Source organism: Podarcis muralis, chromosome 3, assembly GCF_964188315.1.
Source record: "Podarcis muralis chromosome 3, rPodMur119.hap1.1, whole genome shotgun sequence".
NCBI classification, from domain to species: Eukaryota; Metazoa; Chordata; class Lepidosauria; order Squamata; family Lacertidae; genus Podarcis; species Podarcis muralis.
The window spans coordinates 72,130,731-72,158,577 of record NC_135657.1 but is presented as its reverse complement, the minus strand read 5'-3'; the positions used below and the strand labels follow the sequence as shown (position 1 = coordinate 72,158,577).

The window sequence follows — 27,847 nt, the reverse complement described above, 5'->3', positions numbered from 1 at the left end:
ACATTAAAAAAGACGAGTAGAGAGGCTGTAGGCAGAGAGATTCACAAAGTGGAATCAGTACCCTGGGAGGAGGCAGACTGAGTCCTTGTCAAGTTTTGCCAGATGCTTGAGAGAAAACGTGTATCTAATGCAAATGTCCTGGTCCTTTTAATGCAAGAACAAATGTATTTGCAGATAATGCTCAGGGTTTCCTAAAATACTCAGGCTTTTTTGCGAAAGGACTTTTCAATCTTCCCAGGGTGCTTCTCTACAGGGTATCATGCAGACCTGGCCAACACATGGAAGGATAATATTGGTTTTGGCAATGGGAAAGAGCCCACAAATTTTGGTTAGCCTTAGCTACTGGCCAAAATGTGCAGTCACCATCAGCCCTGCTCATCCCCTGACTCTTGAGAGGGATCTTGCCTGATGTTGGCTGAGTTCCAAGGCATTTGGAAGCATGGGAGCGCTCTGCTTCAGAAGCTCAATGTGACTATAGGAGTGAGTTCCCACCTTTGTCTGAAGTACCAAGCTCAGGAATGGGATCTCATCAAGATTGAAAAATCTCACTGCTTTCAAGTTGAACCAACATTCAGTCTGTTCAAGCTCTAGCCTGTTTTTCATTCTTCACTGTGACAAGAACACATCAGATCAAAAGATACTGTTGCCAGTGGAGCCCTAACAATAAGAAAAAACTTTATTCTATCTTAGAATAAAGTTTCACTTCCAGGTCAGCAAATGGAATCAAGAATTGACTGTCAAATTCTACTACAAAGTCAACTTTGTAAAGTAGTTTGGAAATACTTCTTACATAAATGTACATTACATACATTTTTAGTTTAGTTTAAAAAAATGTTTTGCTTGTATTCATAGAAAATTAAAATATCAGAATTAACTGTTTAACAACATGGGGTGATACCCAACTAAGAACATTAGTTAAATTCATTTATTTCTGCGGGTCTTTTCTGACACTCACAATGTTGGAATTGTCCTGAGCACAATGTTTAGTGTTTAACGTGACCTGCTTTGTCTTTAAAGGTCCAGCTATTTTCGGAACCAGAGTTCCAGGGTAACTGTCAAATATTTGAGAAAGATACTTCAGAGATCGAGGAGACATTCCTTGCTATGTCTTCAAAAGTATTATCTGGCAGGTGAGTACGAAATTGCATCACTGAACTCCCAAGCAAGCAAGCTTCTGAGTGTGCAACAGATACAAACCATCTGGGTAACGCTGAATGGGCTCAGGGTGGATGCATCTTCCCATTTCGGATTAGTGGAATCAAGGTTTTTGTTCTTAATAGTAAAATCTGTCTAAAAATGGAAGGGAGCAACTAAGGATAATGACAAGCATTTTGTGTATTCAAAAGTGTAGTGGAAGGGATTTGAATGCACACTTCTTGGCTTGATCATGATTATTTCCCCACCCTTTAGAATGCATGTCTCTGCTCATTCTGAATAACTTCGCACAAGAACATGTTGATACTGCATTGCATGATGCGAAGTCTCTTAAACATATCAGTAAGGAAACATGTATTTTTAAAAGCCCATTAATGGAATATTCTTATTCTATATTGATGAAGAATAATGCTACATCTGACTGAGCACTCGGGCAGCAGGCTTTCAAGCTACGCAGAGCTTGGGTTGAAATGGCAATTAACAAAACTAACAATTAAGAAAACTGGCAATTAACAACAAAGCAAGAATTTAACATTGCCATTTTCTTCTTTTTTGCAGTTGGATTGCATATGATGAAGAAAATTTCTCTGGAAATCAGTATGTGTTAGAAGAAGGAGCCTATCCCAATCTGTCTGCAATGGGTTGCCTACCCAAAACATGCTTGAAGTCCTTAAAAGTTGTAAATATTGTAAGTTTTACAAAGAGTTGGATAGCCATTGCAAGCTGAAATTGCCTCATTACTGAGCTAAGTTCTTATGACTAAGTTATAGAAACAAAAATTGACCTAAAAATATGCTGCTAAATAGTTTATTTGGGGGAAAGGAAGCATAAATTGTAGCTCTATGGAGCTGACAGCAAATTAGCATGGAACAACCTGCATGGTTATCTGTATTTTTAGATATTGCAAAATCCTACCATTAATTGTTGGTTTATGTAACAAATTTTGTATCCCACCCTTCAGTACATATTCCTAGGGGAGCTCATGCTTAGTAAAAAAGCAGTTCAAAGAATAATCCAGCAGTTAAATCTTTGCTAAACTATTTTTCAGGGTTGATTCTGTGACTTCAGAAAGATCAGGCTGCAAACATGAATTAATTCAATTAGAAGATTAATCAACTAAAGCAAAAAATCCCTCCAGAGTAAATATGACAGGGCAGCTACATGTATTTCATAGAATCATAGAGCTATAGAATCAGAGTTGGAGGGACTTGCAAGGGTCATCTAGTCCAACCCTTGCAATGCAGAAATCTCAGCTAAATCATACATGAGAGATGTCTCTGCTTAAAATTTTATTTACCTTGTAAAGTTTTCCCTTATAATGAGAACCCTTAGATTCCCAGAACATATTCTTACTTCAGATGGTACGTGGTGAATCCCTCACTTTCGAGAGATATCAGGATTCTACCCATCACAAAGTTTTTCTTGCTGGCTCTTTTTAAAAGCATCCAAATTAATCCTAAACAACATAGAGCATTTTGTGCCCAGCCCTCCTCCCCTTTGTATAACTTGAGTCCTTTCTGCTTCCTCTGACCTTCTCTCGATTCTTTAATATTCTCTAAATTATATTCCCTCCCACCTTCCTTTATACTTGCACTCCTTTATCTGTCCTTAAATCCTTAGTCCTTTCTCACTTCCAGCCAGCATTAATGCTTTTTTGCCTTCTGATGGCTGCCTTTTACACAGCCATTGTACACCAGAATGTCTTCCTCAACCTCCCCTCTCCTCAACATTTCCCTTTCAGCCTGCCTACATTTACAATCAGGTCAGCTGTCTTGCCGGCCCCTCCCCTTCACATACATCTGTTAATATAAAGTAGAGGATGAGTTTCTGGGGGGAGGAGGGAGGTAATTTTCATGAAATAAAATTCTTGAAGGAGGAAATTAATGAGCAAAATGTTCACAGAGGTTGCAGTAGGACAATATTGCCATTTGAGTTGGCTGATTTTTGCTTTCTTGCTGTGCTATGCAGCACAAGAAGACAGGAATGCTCAATTGTCCCAGCTTCCCAGGGTGGTCAATGCTACCTTATTTGCCCTTATTGCTAATGGTACATAATCAAATCTGATTGGCTACATAATACCATGATGTCATATTGTTAGTTTATAATCCCTGATTGGCTAGAATCACACAGGGAGTGGGTATAAAGTGCCATGAAATGAATAAGACAAAGTATTTGGGAAAGTTTCAATGAGTATTTCATACTCCACGCTTGTTTTTCTCAAGATAAAAATTCATAGCAGCAGTAGAAAAAAATGTAGTAGAAGTGCTTACTTCTTAATAAATACACAGTATTCATTTAATTGACCATGAAGGCCCAAAGCCCATAAATTACCTGCTCTACATTTGTCTAGTAGTAGTCGTCAATTTTAGGCACAACAGATTCAACCGCAAAGCAAAGCTTTGTATTTAGCAATTTGGTAGTTGTTAATTTGCACTGAAAGAAGCTGTTGGTGCTAAGTAAATGTTTTCTTTGAAAGTTCTGTTAACAAAACAAACAAATGGCAAGGCACCTGCCTTTTCACATCAATAAACACCTTGAAGATTTGCAGGTTGTGCTGACATACTAAAGAAATATCACTAAACAGCATGCCTGGAATCTAATTTATATCTTGCTTATATATAAGCAAGATAATTCCACAGACTTGGAAGGCTGTTTTACTCAGATGTTCATGGGCCCTGCTGAGAAGCCAGCTGCCTTTGGCTTTTCCTCAACTGTCACCTAGGAGCGCCCATTCCATCAAGCTGCACCAGAGACACAGAAGGAAAGCTGGACCATTTCATCGGCTCTGCTAAGAAATCAACTGCCTTTGGCTCTTCCTTTTTCTCATATGTCAGCTGCCGAAGGCCTCTTCATCAGGCCAGCTGAATTGTTCTATCTCAGCTGGTCTATATAAGAATTGTAATTCTAAGAATTGGTGCCCAAGTTCTCCTACTCAGTTTGAGACTAAATTTGAGTATTTTTGTCACACCCCTGTCATTTCACTAGAATTTTTTCTTAAAGCATATACCATATTTATTTGAATCTAATGTGCCATTGAATCTAATACCTACCTCAATTTTCAAAACCATGTGTACCCTAATTTTTGCGAAGTAATTTGGCCAAAAAAGGTGTGCGTTACATTCGAGTAAATACAGTATTATTTCTCTCATTCAATAATTTTAATGCTGCAAAAGGATTTCTGTGCCAACTCCAAATCCTTCCCTACAAACCATATGGTCCTCACCAATCTAAGCCTTAGCAGAAATGCCATGAATACGTTAGAAACATTTTGTATGACAGTAAGGCCCATGAATACACCTTGACTTTATACCTTGTCTAGAATTATAAATTAGTAACTCTTATGCATGGAATAAGTGCATAAAATAAGTGTTATGTATAAAATCCTGAGTAGCAGAGTTTAGAGTTCTTACTTTGTAAAGAATTACAGATTTGCAGCACATCCATATAGCTGTAGGAAAAGTTCTGCAATTTTAGCTGTTGCTGACTCATGAAGATGCCAGCCAAGAATGGAAGGTGTGGCTGTAAGTCATCACCTTGCTTCTCTTTCCAGTTTTCATCCCACACCTGGAATAACTTTTTCATGAGTAATGCCTTTTATACAGACTTGCCACCTAGTCAGTTCCAGACCAGAGGACTTGTTTTTCATTTCTCTGAAAAGATAGCTGTGTTAGATAAGTTATTTAGCTTGAACTGAGGACTTGAAGCCTTTCCAGATGCCATGGTTTACAGTACAGTATTACTGGACTAACCTTCCCAACCATTCCTCTGTTGGAGAATTGTTGCTGTAACACTACAGTTTTAGCTAAGGTAATAGCAGTGTAATGCAGTGCTGAGGTAGGGGATGACCCAGATTTAAGTGGTGCATAGTGCTTGATGAACATCTCGCAACTGTCCAGCACATTAGTAAACATCAGATGTACAAGAAATAAACAACCTTCTCTTTTAAAACAGGAACTTTCTGAGCCAACCATAGCCCTTTTTGAAAAGGAAGACTTCAACGGAAAGAAAATGGAATTTACTACCGAGGTCTTAAATCTCCAGTTCCTTGGCTACAACCGTCATGTGGCTTCAGTAGATGTCCATGGTGGCATGTAAGTTCACTTTCTGAAGTGAGGGATTTGTTATTTGTAGAATGAACTAAGGCTTACTTTTAAGTATACATGTACAGGGTTGCACTGTTAAGTGGAATTTTGTAGATACACTGTCTTTTAAAAAGATGTTCCTGTCTCTAAGACAGGGATAAGGACTATTTTTCAGTCCAAGGACCACATTCCCTTCTATGGAACCTTCCAGAGACCAGATCTCAGCAGCAAGGGGACCAAAGGCATAAGTAAGAAGAGCAATGACTCTGACGTTTACCTTTCTATACTGGGCTACACACCAAAGTCGGGCGTTGGTGCACTCTTTGTGCAATCAAGAGGCATCATACAGTTCAAGGATGCATTCCAGCCAGACAAAAACACAAGGACAGTTCAAAGCATGGCTAGTGAGGTGTGGCCTCTGAAGAATACCAAGGACCAGACAGAAAGGCCTGGGGTTCACCTCTGGGTCCTGGGCCTGAGGCTCCTCACCCAGTGTTAGAAACTGAGATATGATGGCTAGGAGCTAAATGGCACCTGAAACCGAGGTTATGGGCGCAACAACAGAATGTCTAGGCACACTTTTTTATAACAAGAATACAAAGCTGAAAATGAATGAACCGCAGCTAAAATTCTATGTTCATTTTTTTACATGATCTAGTCCTCCCCCTGCCCACCCCCTAATATTTTTTAAAGGGTCTCTTATCCATTCTTCTCAGAGTAGCTGGAAGTGGGGAGGCAGAAAAAAGTCCTTCTTTCCTTCCACTCTGCAGCTTTAATCTGAAATCTTAGGCGCAGTACTGCGCCCAGAGCTCAGAAATTGCTCACGCTTATGGATTTCTCAATTGCAAGATGCGCCTAGAACAATGGAAGTTTTGAACACTGTCCTCACCCCTGCTGTAAGAATTTGAACCTGGGTATTTTAGGCTGTCTTAACTGAAGCGAGGATGAACTCAGGCTTGTTACTCTGTCAACCACTACTCAGTAGTGGTTTATGTAGCAGGACATTATCTAAAATACACCATGTTTAACAGAATTGCCAGAAAACTCATTCAAGGTGAAAATTCAGGTATCTGCATGTCCTCACATTTTTTTTAAAAAAAGGTTAGTTGCCTTGGGCCTAGTGGTGACATAATGTTTATCCATAATTTGTAAAGATCCCAAACCATGAAACAAAGCCAAGTTTCCATGGTTTTCTTTTCCAAGCTAAGGCCTACTCCAAGACTGTAGGGTAGGGAGATGTTGGCAAGGTCTGCTGTCTACCTTGCAAGCAGAGGCTAGAAAAATGGGAAAAGGGGTGGGATAGGGTGCTCAGTTCAGATATAATTCTTACTACACACTGTGAATTTTAAGCCCACTTCATACCCTGGCTTCATATTCCAGTTAGCATTGGATCATTAATCATGGATTAGTCAAGTGTTACTGCATAATTTTTTGATTAAAAAAAAAAAACCCTGTAAATTAATGTCTGTGGATCAGTTTGTTAGTTACTTTACAAGCTTCGGGTGGCTTGAGCAAAGGACAGACTTGAACCCATCTCAGCTTTCACAGTGACATTTCCTGCTTTTTATTAGGCCTTTTAAAAGATATTGGCTGTTATGATGGTTTTATTGTGCTCAAACATACACCACTGTTCTATGCAATATAGTCATAAAGCCACCCACCTAAACGTATTCACTTAGAGGCAACTCTCACTGGTTTTCATGAGGCATAATAATAGTAGATCTGCTGCTTAAGCAAGATATATATATACTGTTGTATGTAATTGTAAAAATGTCACCATGCTGTGTTGGGCAGCCATGCAAAGTGCAGTGTGACAACAGAATAGGCAGGCAAATGAGCAGGCAGCCCTGGCAATATGCATGGGGGTTGGGAGGCCCAGATGAGCCACAGGAGAATAGCCAGGTCAGACCAGAGCAGCTTCCCAGCAACTGTCCTGCTCTGCTGTTGCTGTACACCTCAAATCAACGATGCTGTTTCAGTGTCAGCTAGGTAGGAGGCCAAGATTGGGGGGCGCGGGGAGAGATGGCAGCAGAACAGGAGGCTCGGGCCTGTCCTGCTTATTCCTCTGGAGAGAAGGAGAAAGCAGCTTTCATCCCCACCCCGCATTCCATGCAAGAGGAAGAAGGAAGTCTGCTTTCTATCGTTTTCTCTCCTATTCACATAGCATACTCCCCACAGCAGCAGAGAGGATGACAACAAAGGGGGAAAGGACTTTCTCCTTTGGTTTCCTCCCCACAGCTGGCAACAGGCTGTAAAAAAAGGGGAAGGGGGGTTGGTGAAGTGTAAAACGGAGGGCCAACAATGGGCTGGCAGAAGTGGTGAGCAGGGTGAGAAGAGACACTAGTATGCAATACTACCACCGTAAATATTTTTAAAAGGTTGTTTCTCCTCAGCACTTTTTGATGTACCTAGTTAGTAAAATATTGTTTGTTTCAGATGGATTATTTATGAATACAGTAACTATAAAGGTCGTCAGATTTTATTATCACCTCAGAAAATACCAAAGTGGTATGAGTCAAGTGGCTACCACAAAATAGGTTCTCTACGGCCTTTACTACAGGTAAGACACTACAATTTACTCTGGGATGTCAGAAGCATCTGTGAATCTTCTATCTTTTTACTAGTACTATGGCACTGATCAGCTCTCCTCCGATTCAATCCCTTTATCCTAGTATTGCACAAGAGTACCAAGTTAATAACGTCATATTTTATGTATTTCCCTAATCCAGGGTTGTGACACTATTGTCTGTAAAAAGGGGGAAGCATCTTGAAGTGCTGTTCGTAATATTAATTACATTATTAGGTCAAGGTTAGCCAGACAGGGCTCATAATGTTTGCCGGTACTGTAGTGTTAAAAGCCATGATTTATTTATTTACAGAAAAAAGCATATTTCAGACTGAGAAACAAAGTAACAAAGAAGTTCATGTCAACTGATGGAAATGGAGATGACTTGAATCTTCTTAGGATACAGGTTGTGGAAGATGCTAAATCTGATGAACAAGTCTGGATTTATCAAGATGGATTCATCAAATGTAGGGTAAGGTTCTGCCTTAATAATTACTTGCTAACAGCACCCATCCTATAGGAAAAATAGGAAATAACTTTTCTATACTGTGATAAGTGAATAGTAACTGAAATGGGAACATGAGCTCTTCAGCAGTTTGATGAAAAGCATGGTTCTATTTTGCGTCGGCAGCTTTGTAAAAGGGCTGGTGCCAGGCTTAGCGGGTCCTTGGCTTCTTAACACCAGTGGCTTTCCCCATCTGCCACTGCTGCCTGGCTCTGTTGCTGCCCCCTGACATTGCTACTACTGCCAGTCATTTAACTCCCCCTCGGATGTATTTACGTGGTCGAAGCAGCATTGAAGCCTGGGAAATGGAGCACACTCATGAAGGATTGGGGATGACATGGCTGCCATCCAAAATGTTGCCCACTGGGTAAAACATATAAGGAGAGTAACAGTTAAAAGAAGCACCTTGGTGGGGAGGCTCTGATGTCAGCCCTGGTGAGACTGCCAGGATGCACTGAGCCCCAACAGCTGCCCATGTTGGATTTCCTATGAGTGCAGCCCCACAGTGATTCTTAAGGGGAAAGCAAAAAGGACTTTGACCAGAGGCTATATTCCTCTTGCCCCCCCCCCTTATTATTTGCTGCACTAAGTAGCTGTACCTTGTGTTCAATGCAACTTTTTTATGCTTCTTTATATTAAAAAAAACAAGATTACTAAAGACATGGAAGTGCTAAAATAATAGCTGCTTTACAGGAGGAAGATACTGGATTTTTCAGGGTTTTTATAGTCTCTCTTGCTGACTTTTTTGAGCCCTTTGAAAGCAATGAGTCTATATAATTGTTATTACTGACCTGGAACCTTGACAAATATAGAAGGAAATGTTGAGTTTTGAAAGCAGTCTTTTAGACAATTTATTAATAATTCTATTGCTGTTTGGTTCCTGCTTTATAGTGGAAATATGTGTTGTTTCAAAATCAAATTGTGAACTTCTACATCAAGGCTTGCAACAGTGGTGCCTGCCAACACTAGCCTAGCAGCTAGACCTAAAAAAATTTGCTTGGAAGTAAATCCTACTGAGTTACATACTTTGATGATCAAAGTAAAAAAAAAAAAATCAGGCCGTAACATCAAAACAAAGTGAACAGAGCTTGAGTGTCAAGCCATGTGTCTTTTTTTTTTTAAAGTTGTATAACTTGACCTAAAACATTCTGCCAAAGGAATAGATTTCTCAACTCACAGTGGAATGGGTTTCTTTCTTGCAATAAATCAAGAGCATGTCTCAACATGGAGCAAATAGAAGCTGTGCACTTACAACAGGCTGCAACACTGAACGGGTTGAGTTTAATGCCTCATCTTAACACATTGGAAACATTAAAGTGATACTAAACCATTACTTTTCATATGTCTTCATTTCAGCACTCAGTTGAATTCTTGCAACCCAGTCTGAAGTAGAACCTGTATACAGTGAAATTAACTGAGCCTCTTACCCCCAAACACTCAATCTCATTGCACTCCGTGTGCTTGTCACACAACACACCAACCCCAAAAGTCAGTTGCACTATATTATTTTCCGTTCAGCAGCCTAACAACCTAGAACAGTAGAACTATTACTTAGCCATTGCTCAGTAATATACACTTTGTATGATCTCCAGCTGGGAATTGCATTACATCTAGCTTGTTCTGTCTCTCATGGCATCAGTCATCCATTCAACATAGCAGGGATAAATTATCTTTAATTCAGACAAGTTTATGTGGAAGTAGAGTGTTATTAGCAAGCTGCTTTGGTAAACGTATACAATGTGATATTTGTTGTGATATTTGTGATACTGCTTAATTATAATACATTGAGACTGAATTGCTAGCCACCTTGGGCATTTTTAAATCCTGCTTTTCCATAAAAAGGTAACAAATAAATAGTTCACAGGCAGAGGGCCTTCTAGTAGTGGTGCCTACCCTGTGGAACACTCTCCCATCAGATGTCAAGAAAATAAATAATTACACAACACCTGAAGGCCGCCCTGTATTGGGAAGTTTTTTATGCTCTAATGTTTCACTGTGGTTTTGTATTTTTAATATTTTGTTGGAAGCCACCCAGAGTAGCTGGGGCAACCCAGTCTGATAGGTGGGGTACAAATAATAAAGCTGTTGTTCAAGGTACCTTGAATGCCAAATAATTAGTAGGCTTTTATTTTTCATCTCTAAAAATATGGCATTCTGCTACTACTTCATATTCTGTATGGCAAAAAGTAAGCCACAACAAAACTGCAACTAAACAGTCAATGCACCTCTAATAATATGTAAGATAGTCTTTTAGAGAATGAATGAACAAATGTTAAATAATGTTGCAGTAACAGCCGCTATATTGTGGGAATACTACTAGAATCTCCGAATACTGAAAATCAGTTTGTTTAGAGGAAAGTATCAAGAGAGACATGAAAATATCCACAATCCTATCCATGCATATGCACAAATATACTAGTTTTGGAAGTAAGACCAAGATTTTTTGACTCATACTTTCTATTTAACTGCACAGCTGGCAGAAGAACTTTGCTTGACAATTGTGGGTAACCTGATTACACCTGGTGCCAAACTGGGCCTGGCTCTTCAGCAGAATGAAGAAAAACAAAAATGGAGTATTAATCCAGATGGGAGGATTTACAGAAAGATGAAACCAAACTTAGTATTAGATATTAAAGGTAAGAACTTCCCGGCTGTAAGTTATAAACAACTCTGAATTGGTATTTAGTGAAAATGAATTTCGGTAAGATAAGTGGAAAGAAAGACATGGCTTCGTGTTGTTTGTATTGAGTGTGCAATCTAAATTCCACGCTTTTCAGCAATAGCCCATTATCTTCGGAAATCCTTATGATCTGGTTAATGCAGAGCAATATTTTTTAAAGGCATGCTTTCCATACTGGGTTGGGGTTGGAAGGACACACCTTTTGAGCCCTTTTAGCTAATGTGAATTGGTAGACAGAGATCACACTTTTGCCTGGGCCAGTTACTGTAAAGAGTCAAGAGCACTGTTTGCATTAAACAACTGCTGAAAACCAAACCACCTTGCATCGATTTGTGATGCTTTTCAAAGAATCTATATAGACTTCAGTTTAATAATAAAAATTTTATTATTAGTTTTAATAACTGGATTCAGATTATTGTCTTTCTGAACACTTGAGCAGTTTAATCTGTAGATGGCATAGGTATAGTGTCAATTTTTGTAGAGAGTTGAGGATTTACTGTTTTATCGTAAGCCATGTAGTAAATCTGCTTTTTCTCTGAAAAACTGCATAGGCTTAATATCAAAGTACAAAATCATTCTGGACAGATGTATTGCCCCAAATAAGTTCGGCAAGCTTTGTTATTTGCATCAGAGCAGTTTAGTGTTAATACTCGGTTAGTAAAGTTAATATTTACTGAGTTCCAGTCATACTAATGTCAGGATCTTTAGTTTAATAGAAAAACAAGGGGCCAGTGGCAACTCAAAGAGGAAAAGAATAGCATTTGTCAGTATATTAATGCCTATTCCAGTTTGTGAGCTGATACTAAGCTTGTACTTTCTAAGTGTGTGTTATGTTGCCCTCTTGAGGCTGCAGTTAGAACTGACACTAAAAGATAGATGGACTTTTTCTGTAACAAACAAAACTTGATCCACTTGTTCACTACTAGCTACTGCAAAAAACCATCTTGAGTAATTTATAAAATAACCAAAACTGTTCCCATAGTTTCTACCACATGATGTTCCACAGCTCATACTTTTCCAGACAAGTTTCTTGCCAATGGAAATTTACAATACAACATTTGGAGAAAGCAGTATTGTTTTTATTATTGATGTGTAAATTAAATGCCAAATTTGTTGTCGTTTAGTCGTGTCCATGGGGTCACGAAGAGTCAGATGATGTCCTGCAGTCTACTTTGAGAATGCCAATTTACATTTTGTTAGTTAAATAGCATTCCTTTGCGGGGAACAGAGCTAGTCATTTTGAGTAGTAAGCATCCTCTCGTAAAAGTCCCCTTGATCAGTTGTGAACATGATATATAATTTTGAGTCCATAGAGGTGAGATGCAAGGATTTCAAAGTAGATACTCAAAAGATATACAAGCATTAATGATTATCAACATAGGCAAATGCCTGTTTAAAATTTAATAACACAAATTATCATATGATATATACACAGTCTAAACTCTAGTATGATCAGCCACGTTTTCAGGGCATGGTCTCACGTTAACACAATGCAACATTCTAAATAGATGCAACATTATAACACTAGAATGGACCTTTTCTGCAGTGGCTCCCCCTTTGCAGAATGTTCCTCAGGGAGGCTTGCCCAGCACCTTCATTACAAATCTTTAGGCACCAAGTGAAAATATTCAGTCTTTGGCTGATAGAACAATCTATGGCCTTTTAAATGAGCCTGGGATTTTTTTGGTTGTTACGTTATGCATTTTTTGTGTTTATTGTGTTTTATGTTGTAAGCTGCCCTGTGAACTTTGGATGAAAGGCAGTATATAAATTTAATAAATAATGACAATAGGTATGGTTTGGTTGAAAACCATGGGGAATGGCCTGAAAAGCCTGTCTATGCCACCTTGAAGTTCTATCTTGGAAGACAGGTAGGATGTAAATGTAGCAAAAAACAACCACCCTACATTTCCCCAGAAAACCTTTTTCTGGGGAATAATAGAGCAAGAATGCTTCTTCTTTTTTTAAACAGCAGGATCCACTTAAAAGCACCATCAATGGAAGCCTTGAACAATAGGGTTTCCCCCCCTCTCTGCTGCCCCCTCAAACTGGCTCAGTGGGGTTGGGGAAACCCCCGGAACGGAGAGGAGGGGGGATCATTCCATCTGGCATGTTGAAATGTTTTCACAGATGCAACATCCATCAAAGTGTGACGTTGAATTCCTTGAGATTTACCCCAGTGGACCCAGTCAAACCCAAAGTCATGACTCACCTTCTATGCAGCAAGTTAGGACTTTGATCATAGCTATCTCAGACTAAGCTCATAGTTCCTGGTTATTAAAGAAATGGATTTATGTGTAAGCCTCTTACAGTAGGGAATATCTGCTAGATAAGTAAACACATAGCATTATACTTCATAGATTGGGCACATCTTAGACTGAGGATTAGAATTTCTGATAATCAGTAAGTCATGTATACTTTTGCAGGTTGCAAGATAAATTTGCATGGCAGCTAGGGTGCAGGGAAGCAAATGTTGTCTTGGGAGGAGACTGCACAGAAACAAGAATGCCATCCTGCAGGAAGACAACAAGTAGAGGAATTGGGGGGATTCAGTGATTCATCAAAGATTTGTTTTCGCTCACAAATGCTATACTGAAACTATTGTTTAATTTTAGGTGGGAAGCACTATGATCAAAACCACCTTGTTCTCAGCTCAGCCAGCGAAGACAGGCCAACACAGTGCTGGGAACCGCTGGTCGTATAAATGGCACAGGCTAAGAATCAGTTCCATCAACTTTATGAAGACTGGCAGAAAACAGGACATTGGAGCAGTCTTCACAGTAATTTTTAAAAACAATGAACAGAATTTGAGTGAGTGAGTGAATGCTGTTTGTACCCTTGGATTAAGACCGAGAGACCTACACCCTTTCCTATTTGTTATTCAAAGGTTAAAACATATTGCAAGCAGTTATTATACATCATTGATAAGTTACTCATTCAGAATACATTTTAATCTGGTATTTTAAATTATTTACAAAGACTTGTTTTATTCTCCTTGGCTTCATGCTGAAACAGAATTTACATTTTTGCACTGGAATTTTTTTTACTGAAAATTTGCCTGCAGCTATTCTGTTTGGACCAAATATAATGAACCGTTTACTCATCAAATGAACCCAATCAAATCAGGCAATTTTTAAAATGGAGTTACAGCATTACAGTCAAATGTATTAAAGTACACTCTTAAGCCTGTGGTTGTACTTTTGTATCAAAGACAAATGCATATTCCATAAACATTTGCTGCCATATAGAACAGGTTGCCAAATAAGCTGCTCAGTTCCTTAAAAATCTGCATGTCTGCCTTACTTTATACAACGTGGGACTCATCCAGACTTCTGCTTGTCTCACCACTTTCCCATAGCAAATAATTTACCACTGAATTGGAGTAAATGTCACTCATATTTTCTGATTCAGTGCTAAAGTGTGGGTTTTCCCAGGGAGGGCAGTGGGGCAAACAGAAAACCCATCAAAGTATGGGACAAGCAGAAGTGTGAATGAGCCCTTAGTAACTCTTTGTTAAAGGTCAAAATGTACCACTTTTGAAATGCAAGAGTAAATACTATTCCATAAAAACTGGCTTTGCTAGCATAGTAATTCTCTCTTTTCAAGCAGCCGCACCACCAACAACTGTTTGCTTCCCAACTTCTGTGCCCTAAAATTTCTTGGATGAAAATTGTTGCCTAAATTTTCATGTTAGTTTTATACTACTGATAATGTATTCAGAGTTATTTCAGTGTTAAGCTCTTTACTTCTGTACCCTACTTTACAACCCATCCTGTTTGTTTCCCATCTTAGCATGTAGTGGGCAGACATTGCTGCATTTGAAAACCCACAGCAATAGCTTGTGTGATTAAGTACAAATTTTATCTGAATTCCACAATAATCCAAATTGTCCCCTGAAAAACACTAACACCATACTGTTCAGGTGAAAAACAGTCTAGAGGAATTGCAGCCATTCTATAAAGTAGTCCCAGCAAATTGACTACCTATATGCTAAGGTGGGAACATTTTGAATTCCTTGAGTATTCAACTACAGGAAAACTCGCATGTTAGAGGCAGTCATGGAGAAGCTTGCATTCTCATGACAAATATAATAGATGCTTGGTACCTAGGCATCTCTAGCAAACCAAAGCAATTTTCCAGGAGAAAACAGAAATAGGTTTTATATATAGAAACTTAAGATAGCTCTTAAAGTACTACTCTTTCCTAGTGTGAAGATTATTCTGTTATTTCTATTACTTTGATCTTGAATGTTCTGATGCAAACCACTTAATACTATTGCTACTTGCACATCTGGGATGCTCTGTCAAGTGTCCTGAAAAGCTGTTAGGATTTTCCAATTCTGCACTGACTTGGTTAGACAACACTATTTTGTTAATTTGTTTATTAGGAAATTAGCACACTTCCACTTCAGTCTGCTGTACAAATTATTGCTTTTGGTTAAAATATTTCTAGTGTTCTTGATAAGAACCTGCTGCTTATTTCTTTGAAACTTGGTTTTAAGGTGTGTTACTTAAAAATAAACATTTTTCTGTGCCCCAAACTATTGTATAAACATATTTTACAAATAAATATTATTCTGATGAATTCTATTTTGTATGTTTACAAACAGCTCCAAGTTCTGGCAGAAGTTGCAGGGAGCATAGATGAAGAGCAGGAATAATAGACTGCTGATAAAAATAGCATATTACAGCCGTTTTCTACAGGGCCAATAAGTCATTCTGAGTCTGTGCGTGGCACAAAATGGAGCATAGAGGGATAATTATGGGTGCAGGATTAGCAAAAGTCTTTCAGCTATCATGAAGCAGTCGGTATTAGCTTCATGAGATATGGCTATAAAAACTGAAAAGACTTGCCTCCAGTGTGGGGGGAAAGAGGATAGACCTATTACACTTTTCTCACAGTGATTCTGCACATACACAAGTGATTGACAGTTCATACACTGTTGATGCCAAGGATATCTACAGAAGCAAAGCATTAATGTGAATCCTTAGCCAAAACAAAAAGCTTTTTAAATATCCCTTTCCATACACCTTAAGGGTTTTCCAGCCTGTCTTCAATAAGTTTTATGAAAACGTTACATTTTTGCTTCCCAAAGACTGTGCATTTAATGACCATGTTTCATGGTGTCATAACAAAAAATCATTTCAAAATAAGAATTCTATTGCTGCTGCAGTAACAGAGCATTAACCTCTAGATATTAGTAGCTTACCAAAGTCCCATGTAAGAAAACTCACATAGGAACTAAAGAAATTTCACAGAAATCAGAGTACCTAGACAGAAAATATTTATTTATCTGTTACATTAATCACCGTTTTTCCACGTGCATGCCCTTCTTCCATCTTCTGGAAGGCCTTGGGAACATCAGAAAAGGAGAAAACTTGATCAATAACTGGATGTATCTGCAAGGGGGTGGAAATACATTGTTATTCTAATGGTTTGTATACAGCACAACAGCACAAACCCACAACAAAAATATTAGCATATAGCATTAAAAGATAGTAGCAAACATTTTCAGTTTGCTTGAAACTAGCCTGCTTCCCCTACAGATTGTGCATCACTGTAGCTATGCATCTCAAGAGGACGAAATATTATACCTCTGCAGAAATAAAGCATTTCTCAAGAAAGAGAATGCAGGTTTTCCTTTCAATATTGTACCCTTATTGGTACAAAAGCAATCAATTATAGGGGAAGATCATGAAGATCTAGAAAAGGGCAAAACACATGATCAGGTGTATCATTTTTAACTAAATGAAAAACAAAAGCTGCAGATATTTTTAGTGATGCCCCACACACTTCAAGCAGTTATTTATCTGGAGTAGATGAAGCCAAACACTTTGTAAAACACATGCACAATATAAACAGCCCTTTGATTCCAGGTTTATCTGCTCTTCCAATATTTTGGAAGAAGAAAATGGGAGGGGAGCAAGAAGGAAGGACCCAACATTTAGAACAGTAATCCCCCCCCCCCCATAAGTGTATTATCTCCGTTTGGTTGAAAAGCGCATCCTGGCACCATCTAATTATACACATAACTACAAGGCTTTAAAAACAACAGAAAACTTTTGTGTTAGCACCCCAGTAGTTCATTTCTCTCCTACAGGTGGACCATATGACCTTTATACTGAGTCATACCATTGGTCTATCTAGCTCAGTATTGTCCACAGTGGCTAGCATCAGCTCTCCTGGAGTTCAGAAACAAGTTTCCCCAGCCCTACCTAGAGATGCTGGGAAATGAGTCTGGATTCTTCTGCAGACACAGCAGATGCTCCACAACGAGCTACAACCCTTCCCTTCTATAGGTGGACTTTTAATAAACATTGGCACTTTAAAAAAATACTTGAAGAGTATATTTTGGGGGAAGCGATTCAAATAAATGTCCTAATGAACTGCACCACCACCGGAAGGCAATAAAATGTGCACTGATCACAACTGACCCTGGCACCCACAGATTCAGTGGCAGAGTGGATGAGCCCAACAGGCGCATGAGCTGGTCAGGATTCTCCCTCATGTGGAGAAGCTCTAAACATGTAACCTGGTGCACATAGAGGGCTCCATCACACTCTTTACCAAATGGGTGGCTGCCATGAATGCTCAGGATTAGCAATACAAAACCCACTGCAAGTCTTCAGTCTCCCAGCTGCCACTGCCTTAATGCTGACTACAAACAAATCAAATCTGCAAGTGATCTTCACAATTGAAGCTAATGAGTTCTTCCATTAAAACAAGCCTCGCAGCTCAGAAAAAAGTGAAATAGGATAATGAGGAACATACAGTAATTCCACACACAATTGCTCAAATCGGTAGAACATGAGACTCTCAATCTCAGGGTTGTGGGTTAATGTCCCACATCAGGCAAAATATTTCTGCATTGCAGGGGACTGGGCTTGATGGCCCTGTGGTCTCTTCCAACTCTGCAGGTCTATGAATAAATATCTATCACACACACCATTTTGGAAAAATAGCTTGTGGTTCACAGGACTAATCTCTAGGGGGCACAATCTTACTATTCCATGAAGTCTACAGCACTCTTTAAAAACAAGGCAAGTGAAGTAGTGTAGTTGGAAAGACCCTTGAATTTAAACTAAGATCATTTTTGAAGGCTGCTGCAAAAGGCTGAAAACTCATACACTACATTGTTGCAGACATCTGGTCTGACGGGCTTGTTGACCCTCAGCAATGCAAAAAAGCGACATGAACACTACAACTGATGATCACAGCAATCTGGCACATTAAACACTTTATCTGGCCAGCTGATCCCGACCCATTGTTTCAATAAACCTGAAAAGGGCTGACCATGTACCCAGCACAATATGTCATTCAGTGTTTACTGCAATCAACCTGACTAAGACAAATATTTCTTCCTGTGCACAGGCGGGCAAGTCAGACAAATGCATTCAGCAAGTGATGACGTGATAGTAAGTGGAGATTAACTAGGCAATGAAAACACTATCTGTTTACAACTACGCATCAGCCCCCTGGCCACAGAACACTTGTTTGTTCAAAGGAGAGAGATTAAAATCATGAAGTCTGGGGAGGGAAGGGATTACATACACCAATACAGAACTGCCAGTCTGAAAAAAAGAAGTGAAATTATTGAGCCTGAGTTCCAGTTACACGTATCTTTTGGTTGTCCATTCATGATAACAGTGACCTGTGAAGTATTCTCCCATGTACTAACAGTGCACTTGATCTGCAGCTAACATGGTACCATTCGTGCACAAGAGAGAGGGAAATGGCAGGCTTTGCAGGATCCCAAAGCTTTGCAGAAGGCCAAAGACAAATCTGAATACAAAACATGAGGGGAAGAGGTGTGGGTAGGAAAGAAATCCGAATAGTGAGGACTGTCCATACTCGGTGGGCATGGAATGGTGACTGGTTGTTGGAGAGGGGGAATGGATTGGAGTCTCCTCAGAAGGGGCATAGCTGGCTGGCCAGCTCCCTGAAATTTAACTCAACTACAACACTACCAAGGGAAAGAGCCAAAGGAGTCATTCCATTAGCAGAAGATGGCTTGGATCCAATGGAGGATTCAGAAAGCGGAAGTGGGGAAAGGCAGTTCTCAAGTCTTGGAAATAACCCCACAAAAGAAACTAAGCTGCAAGCAAAACTAAACCAAGAGCTAGCTGGGATGTTTCTGCAGAGGAAGAGGCTTCCCTCTTCAATACCTATGTTGGGTAAAGATCAGTGAGAGAGCCCACTTCCCCTTCTTTGCCAGAAAAGTGTTGCAGTTTCATAGATTTGCAACGTAAATCAGAAACCGAATAAGGCCCTTAATCCAAACCAGTGGGGCTAAGGGGTGCATGTAGGGTTAGAGAGAGCCACCTACTGAGTTCATGCCTGAGGGTATAGTTCAACCACAGACTTCGCAGGTGACACCCCTAGCTATTCAGTAAGGTAAGCTGCAGTAGAGATCTACCCCCAGATTTCACACGATGACAAGAGGCATAAAAGCAAGATGACTCACAGTTGGCAACGTGAAGGCCCAAGTGTCCTCAGAACAGAACAAGGCTACATATTCATTGATTTTATTATTATTATTATTAGCATGGGAGCCTGCCCAGACTACTGACTTTAAATTAACGCTTGTCAAAGGAGGCAACCCCATCCAAGTGTGGTAGGAAAGGGGGCGGAAATGCACAAAGGCTCTGCAGCAAGCAAGGTGGGCGTTTTCAAAGCTCTTGTACTTGCGAAGGCAGGCCCCGAAGTCTGCTGAAAGAAAGATGTAGCTCAACATTGGCAAGTATGCTGTGAGAAGCTGGCAGGAGGTGCAACTCAATAACGCAATGGATCAGATGACACAAGCATGGCCCAGAAAATCTTTATGAAGCTGGATACAAGCAGCGGCATTCAACGCTAGTCCTACTCAGAAGAAGATAATGGCCAGAACTAACACAGGTTCATTAATTACAAGGCAACTGCTCCAAGCAGGACTTAGTTGAATGCAACTCAGTGGCATATATTTTATCCTGGTGTTTAAAAAATACGCCTCTATTCCTACCCATCCAGGCAAATACCTTATTCACAGGTTAAATCACTACTTTCTGAAGTCAATGAGCAACCCAAGAAGCAGAAGTCTATTCTTTCTAATACACCACCACTCCTGGTATTTTTTCCATGGCATGGAAAGGCATTCAAACTGGCATCTTGCCCCTCCCAATGGGAAAGGCCTACTTTCCAGGGAAGCAGGAAGGCAGTGGAGATACTTTCCAGGCTCTTCACCATTTGCTTCATTAGCTGTATTTGACCAGATTTAGATCAATGGTGAGCCACATGCAGTCCTCAGCCTAACAAGAAGGGAGAAAGGGGCTGGCAGAGGGAGAGATAAAAGGGGGTGCTCCAGCCCCACCCACTGCCAGTGTGCAAAAGGATACCGTTATAAAAAGGCTCCCCACTTTTGCCTTGGAGACGAACGAAGTGTGAGAGCAGACCTCTCAGATGTATCTCATTTTTCTGCCTTCACTACTCCAGAAGAATCTTGCTTTTTATGCAGGACATCCCTTCCTGCCTCACTTTATCTACTTCATAATTATTACTCCTCTGGGATGCAAAATGCAATGTCTGCCCCTTTCCCAGATCCCTAAAGTCAGCACCAAATTCTCACTGCGCTGTTGTTGGGACAAGCTGACTATGGCAGAAAACATACTAAGCGTGCATCTGTTTCCACCACTAAATAAAACCACAGCTTATGAAAGTGTGCATTCATAAGAATACACAACAAGAGATGCCCCAATTCCAGAAAGAAATCATTATTCACAATGCAACATTTGGAAACGTTCTCTGAACTTCTGTGAGAAGGTAACAGACAGAACCCCAGTTTTAATCAGTCTTGTTCTAGATGCCTTACATGCTTTAATAATCTGCCAATTTAGCTCCACTGACTCCACTGGGCAGGTTTTTAAACAGAATGTGAAACCCAGAAGTAATGCTTAGCACAAGCCTTTGCAAGCAATTGCCAGTAAGCTTGTAAGTTAGAATTTGGAAAATGCTTCGCTTATCTCATTCTTCGCCCTGCCCTATTAAGTTTACAGATTCCTGTAAGTACAGCTTTACCGATGTATACAGACAAAACCAGAACAATGGAATAAATGTATGTACATCAAAAATATCGGCTCAGTATTGTTTACAGGGATCTACAGGAAGCTAAAGCAAATGAGGAAAGCATAAAAGCCCTGAGAAGGAAAACTTTGGCATTAAGGATTTCACTCTGAACAGAGAGAATGAGAGGGTAAGCAAACATTTCTCCTTCTTTGTAAACCGTATGACAAAAGAAGCCCCAAGCCATCCACAAACACACAATGGGAATTTTCAATAGCATTAGCCTTCACCTGCTCAGAGACTTATGCAGATGACTTAGTGCTATGCCCTTCCTCTCCTCCATACGCAGAGTTCTTCCCAAGCATGAAGCAAGGGGTGACCCAGGAAGAATGGGGCATCCCCAATACATCATGTGGCTACGTAGCAGTGTTTGTCGGTTCTGTCTAGGCCAAAGACATCTTTGCTATCGCCACCTGAAAGAGGCCACTGAATCTTGCTATTATGAGAAGTATCCCTGCGCCAGCTTTTTCCTATTTGCTGCAGGAGAGAAGACTGGAATGTGAAAGAGCAAGTCATATGAACAGAGCAAAAAGGTCACATTTACTCCATGTATGCAGCAAACAAAACTGAGTCAATATGCATAATGCTGTAAGCTGGGGTAGCCCAGTAGCTAAGAAACTGAGCTTAAGAAGTCCCTGGTTCAAATTTTGTCTCTGCCATGTACTCACTAGGAACAATTAGGCCAGCCACTATCTCTCAGCCTCCCTTCCATAATATAAGGGATAATGATGCCAGATAACCTTACAGCAGCCTTCCCCAACCTGCGGTCGCTAATGGTATCTGCAATCAAACAACACTGGAGGCCCCAAGCTGAAGAAGGATGCCTACAGGGTGGTGGTGGTTCTTACAAATTAGTCTCATCTTTTTTTTCAGAAAATAGAACTCAAAGCAGCTTTCCAATAAAAAAATAAAAATTAAAAGCATGCGTAAAAACAATAGAACAACCTAAGACATGGCAGTAATATATATGTAAAATCAGATCCACGCCCTACTAAAAGAAAACTAAGATCCAAAAGCCTAGGAGAGCAGGGGTGTTTCTGCCTGGTGCCTAAAAACAGATAGTGATGGCGCCAGGCATGCCTCCCTGGAGAGAGCGTTCCATAAATGGGGAGCCACTACTGAGAAGGCTCCTTCTTGTGTTGCCCCCCCTACACCTCCCTTAGAGGGTTGTTGCATATAATGCATGTGAAGTGCTTGGAACATTTGAACACCTATACAAATTTCAAGCATAATTATCACCATTAAGCAGCGCTGACTCAAAAAGCTTGAACAATGGAAGATAACATGATAGTTAAAAGACTAGGATATTCACCTGGTCCACAGGTGAGGAAGGCCAACAGGACTGCCAAACCATCAATCATTTGAGGTCACAATGATGTAGATGATTGACAAGTGTGTTGTCCTGCCCAAAGGGGACGGAGGAGATGCTGCCCAAGGAGGATTGAACTTTCAGGTCATAAGCTGATGGGGGGCGGGGAGAGAGTTCAATCTTTTTTGCAATGTTCAGGTGCACCAGCCAGTTGCCTAGACAGTTAAGGCTACAGCATGTTATGTGCTGCATGTATTGTAAGCATCTATCTTCACAGATTTAAATGATTATGCTCCAGCAGATTGGAAGGCAGTCCTAACCTCCAGGCACACTTTTTTTTGTGTAAGCTGATATGCTATATATATCAACAACAACAACAACAACAACAACAACAACAACAACAACAACAACAACAACACAGAAGCCCCTATTAGGACTCTCAACATGGCAGCTCCACAGCCAAGTCCTTGAAGTTGCTAAAATTTTCTTCCTTAGTTACAAAAGAAGCATTTGAACCCAAACGGCACATGGTTTATAGCAGATAATGGGAAGTAAAACTAGCAATTCAGACATACCTTTCCTGCATCAACGAGATCAGCTATTTCGTCCAGATAAGGGCCGCTTGGTGCAAAAAATGCCCACCGGTAATGAACCCCTTTACAAAGATGCTGTAACAGACAGCAAGCACAAGTTTAGAGCACGACTGACATTAAAGAGCAGGTGAAAAAACAGCACACTGGAGAGCAATTGCTCACATACAGCAAACGGGTAGGAAGCTAAAGCATTTGATTTTGTTAACAGACCTTGAAAGTTTTTGAACCGAACGTCATTCCAGTCCGTAACATGCCATCCGCTACACCAAGCCTGTCCATGTTGACCAAGAAGGGTGTTATCAAGGAGACATAGGTGGCTCCTGACCATTTTTTGAGGAAATCAGGAGCCCATTTTTCAGTGGATCCACCAACATTATCTAAGATAAAATCAAACCTAGGGAGATAAAACGGAAGAAAACGAATGGGAACAATTTCCTTTCTCTCCCAAAGAACACACCACTTCCAGGCCTTGATGGTATCAATCAATTACATAACAATTTGAGGAAAGCTATCTAAGCATGTTTACTCAGAAAGAAGTTCAAAAGGTTTCATGTGCAAATGCTTTCCATTACATACACATGTCTTTATATGTAAGTCATTAATAGTCTGTGCAGGGCAATTTGAGCCCCCAGTGTTAGGATGTGGTGGGTTCCCTGTATGTCTCCACCTGCAGGTCTCCCACCATAAGATCCTGCTGTGCTCACAGTGTGGATTTCTGACAGGCTCCTGCTGGTGATCTTCCTGCTGGTAGAAAACCCCCAAACAGGGTGGAATAGGAGAGGGCAGAGCTATGTGTTTGCGGGAGGGGAATTATTGGTTTGTTTTGGTTCTTTTTTTCATTAAGTACTTTGTGTTCTTATGTTGTATTTTTATGTGGTGAACCGCCCTGTGATCTTCGGATGAAGGGCAATATACAAATTTAAATAATAATAATAATAATGTTGGCCATGGATCCACTGGATCCTAAGTGAGTCCAGTAGTCAGAGAGGGGCCAGATCCTGACCCGGCAAAGCAAATACCACCTTCTGTCCTGGCTGCTGTGAGCAGCAAGGCTTCAGATACAGTGATGGCTCCACCTCTGGATTCGACCCAGTTGATCCCTGTACGGATTGCTCACTAAGTTACCAGCACAGAAGACTCAGGTGCAGGCGACCTGCTCAAACCCACCCAAAAATTTAGCAGCCAACTTGGGGTTGTGCACATTCACCATGCACACTCATGATTTAGCCCATACATACAGCGGTAACGTTTTCAGCTGTTCTTCCACACTTCCAGATTTGTAGTCGATCACATCATCTGCTCCGAGACGTTTCACGAGTTCACTGGCATCTTGGGAACAAACTGCTGTCACATGAGCACCCCAGGCTTTCATTAGCTGAATGAGAAGACACAGTACAAAAAGAACACAGCAGCTGACTAGACTTGTTTTCAGCAGATTACACACAACTACCGCCCTTCTCTAACTCAAATTTGTATTTCTTCTCAACAGGGCCAGACTTACGGCACCTTAAGCAAGGACAAAATTCCCCCACCCCTTATATTTATTTTCACAGTAATTCATTTTGGTACAGCTGGGTTTGTATGGATCTTCTCAGTAGGTACCTGTATAAATTATAAGATGATTAGTATTATTAGTGTTATTAATCATAATAGAATCATAGAAATGTAAAGTTGGAAGGAGGAGATCCCAAGGGTCATCTAGTCCAACCCCCTATGAATTATTATTATTATTATTATTATTATTATTATTATTATTATTATTATTATTATCACCACCATCATCATTTGCATCGCCGCCCCCCACTCAGCACCCCATTGAGGAGAACTGCCTACACACCCCTAAATCTGGCGCTGCTTATCAATGGCAAGCTATTCTGTGCAAGAAAGGAGGAACTTTCTGACAGTAAGATCTATTTGAGAGTGGAGCAGACTCCCTCAGGAGGTGTTAAACTCTCCTTCACTGGAGGTTTTTAAGCACAGGTTGAATGGCTATCTGACTTGGATACTTTAGATGAGATTCCTGCACTGCAGGGGGTGGGACTAGGTGACCCTTGGGGCCACTTCCAACTCTACAATTCTAGGAAAAAGACACCCAACCAGCCACTGCTGGGACTATCTTGTGTCCTCTGCCTGCCTCCTGCCCCGGAATCCCGTTACAGTGGTACCTTGGATTACAAACACCTCAGGTTGCAAACACTTCGGGTTACAGACTCCGCTAACCTGGAAGTAGTACCTTGGGTTAAGAACTTTACCTCAGGATGAAAACAGAAATTGCACGGTGGCAGCGGGAGGCCCCATTAGCTAAAGTGGTACCTCAGGTTAAGAACAGTTTCAGGTTAAGAGCAGACCTCCAGAACGAATTAAGTTCTTCACCAGAGGTACCAACTGTACTTCCATCTGGTAGTAAGATGGCCAAACTTGAGAGTCAGGAGCTGTCAGATTCTGTTCTGAGGGAGCTGGGTCCATAACCGCATGATGCATTTCAAGTGACAAGGCTCACCTGGTTTCACCTGTGGCGTTTTTACATTAAGAACAAAGAAAGAGCTTTCTTGGATCAGACTACCAAATCCATCTAAGTTTAAATGTTTCCGACAAAAGACCACAAAGCAGGTTGTAACAGTAACTGCCCTCCCCAGTTTTGTTCTTAAGAACTAGGGCTGGTATCCAACAAATGCGTCCCACTTGCACAATGGAACTCCCTGAGCACTCCCCAAATTGCTCTGGAGGGTTACTGTTCCCCAGACCCTCATTTTTCCTGCCCAAATAAAAAGCTCAGTTTGACTTTCAGAATTTAGTTTCATTACAATACACAGACAGATGGTACTCATATTTTATACCTGTATATTTTTAAATCACATTTTAAAAAATGTCAGCTCTAGAAAGAGATTCTATTTGATATTTTAATTACATGTAATTCAATATTGCACAAAAGACTGCTTTTCTGTGATTTCCAAAGTGTGGAATGGGGTCTCTCCAAGACAACACGGTGTAGATCAGCAAAGGGCAAAATCTACCACTGGACTTTCAAGGGATCTTTAGGAACTAGAAAGGACCAATATATACAACAGATTTCAAGCTGAATTCAAAACCTTGGTCGTTTGGGAACAGGGCTGCCTGTCCCTATATGTGCCTGTATTACAGTAAAATTTTCATCAGAGGTCCTTATCTGGCTTCCTCAACCACCCAAGAGATGGCAGGTAGCCTTCTTAGTGGAAGCACTCTAACTGTACCCCGGTGTCATTATGGCATTTCCTTTTAACTAGGTCTGATCTGTTTTATCTTGGGTGTGTGCCAGTCACAAAATTAAGTTCAGATCCCAATTTGGTGCTTCATGAAACCGTCAGCCTTGCCAAGTCCAGCTGAGACAGAGCAAGGGTTTTGTTTCCCCTTCCATTCACTCTTGGGAAATTAAACATGACAATATTTTTTTCCCATTTTGAGAGAAATGGATGGGTCTTTTAGGCATAGTATCCAACAAGAGTACATTGAGCCTGCAAATAGGTCCTGGGAGATTTCTTCTCTTGGTACCTTTAACATTTGATTCTTCTTTCTTTCTTAATAATGAAACATCTGTAACTTTTTTACACATGCAAGTGATGGACCAGGAGCAAAAATGGGTGCAGCAACAAATGCTAATTTACTCACAAATCCATCTCTAAGCAAAAAGCATTGTCACAGTTCAAAAACACATTCTAAATAGGCAAAAGGCACTCAACTAATCAGTACTGTTATCTCACCATTCCAAGATTATGAGGGGTGGGGGATGATGTTCTTAGTCACTCATTGCAGAGGATTTGAGTCTAAGCTTTCCCAAAATATCAGCCAAGGTAGTTAGTTGTAACATATTTACCTGTATAGCAAAGGTACCTACTCCACCTGCTGCACCAAAGATCAATACTCTGTGAAGCGAAAAGAATTCCAGGTAAGGAGGCATTTCTATACCCCAGTAATTCAAAGGTGTTAAATTGATGGCTTTTGTTGTGAAAATTTATTTCTAAATAGTTCTGTCTATATAGGGCAAAGCCGAAGGAAAAGAAAGGTAAACTGGAGGGTGATAGATAATAAATAGCTCCTAAACTAGTTTTTAAAAATCATACTAAAGCCAAAGGAGAAACTTTTCATTTAACTATGACATTTTCTTGTGTATGACATAATGGGATTTTCCCCTTCCCTCTTGGTCCCTAGGCTCTTTAGAACCCCTTAACTTCTGAGACTGCCTGAAGACACCTTACTTTCAGGTGTGTTCTCTTATCATAAGATCTACACCAGTTCTGCTGTCACTCTCCTCTAGACTCACTAGTGATGTTACCAACCCCAGACCTTCCCCCAAAGTGCCTACTGGCTCCTTGCCTCTTCCCACTCTGGGCAAAATCCCAGCCCAAGAGCTCCTTCGCCCAAACCACAACGTGTTAAGTCCAACACACTTCAACATGCACGATAATCAAGGAACCGCTCGCAGTAGTTTATATGATGTAGAAACCTATCTCACTCATTAAGTGACTGTGGCCCTCACACTGTTGTTGGACAACACATAAGCCCTGCCCATTGGTCCTGAGGGCTGGGGCTGTTGGAGCTGGGAGTCCAACAGCATTTGAAGAGCCACTGGCTTCCCACCTTTGCGCTATATGTAACTCCTGCTTACAGAACAACTGGTAACTTACCTCTTATTGCTGCAATTATCCTGATTTAGCCCCCCAGCGAGGCGAATGGCAGACCATGCTGTTAGACCAGCATAAGGTAAGGAAGCTGCTTGAGTGTGGCTGAGACATCTGGGCTTTTTAGAGATCTGCAGAAAGGGAGGAAAACAGACATGTATCCAAGAACCGGAAAGATTTTGCTATTTAACATTGTAAAAAAGAAAA

At 40.5% G+C, this 27,847-nt stretch overlaps 2 protein-coding genes across 6 annotated transcripts in view; one reads left to right on the top strand and one right to left on the bottom strand.

The window, feature by feature from the left end:
* CRYBG1 (crystallin beta-gamma domain containing 1) overlaps window positions 1–15,572 on the top strand; it is an 88,256-nt gene extending 72,684 nt beyond the window's left edge. The window contains exons 17-23 of the mRNA XM_028723071.2: window positions 1,018–1,130; window positions 1,714–1,843; window positions 5,107–5,246; window positions 7,674–7,797; window positions 8,117–8,275; window positions 10,782–10,944; window positions 13,604–15,572. Coding sequence (XP_028578904.2) covers window positions 1,018–1,130; window positions 1,714–1,843; window positions 5,107–5,246; window positions 7,674–7,797; window positions 8,117–8,275; window positions 10,782–10,944; window positions 13,604–13,692 — 918 coding nt within the window. The 3' untranslated portion in view covers window positions 13,693–15,572. The remainder of the gene's footprint in view (window positions 1–1,017; window positions 1,131–1,713; window positions 1,844–5,106; window positions 5,247–7,673; window positions 7,798–8,116; window positions 8,276–10,781; window positions 10,945–13,603) is intronic.
* RTN4IP1 (reticulon 4 interacting protein 1) overlaps window positions 1–27,847 on the bottom strand; it is a 107,617-nt gene that overhangs the window by 25,948 nt on the left and 53,822 nt on the right. For 3 of the 5 annotated variants that reach the window (XM_028723082.2, XM_077926129.1, XM_077926130.1), the window contains 6 exons: window positions 27,647–27,771; window positions 26,836–26,884; window positions 24,224–24,360; window positions 23,196–23,379; window positions 22,968–23,060; window positions 16,298–16,387 (listed from right to left, as the gene is read on the bottom strand). In XM_028723082.2, coding sequence (XP_028578915.2) covers window positions 16,298–16,387; window positions 22,968–23,060; window positions 23,196–23,379; window positions 24,224–24,360; window positions 26,836–26,884; window positions 27,647–27,771 — 678 coding nt within the window. Of the gene's footprint in view, window positions 1–11,354; window positions 13,502–16,255; window positions 16,388–22,967; window positions 23,061–23,195; window positions 23,380–24,223; window positions 24,361–26,835; window positions 26,885–27,646; window positions 27,772–27,847 lie in introns of those variants that run through there. The other 2 variants (XM_077926131.1, XM_077926132.1) reach the window with 2 other exon arrangements.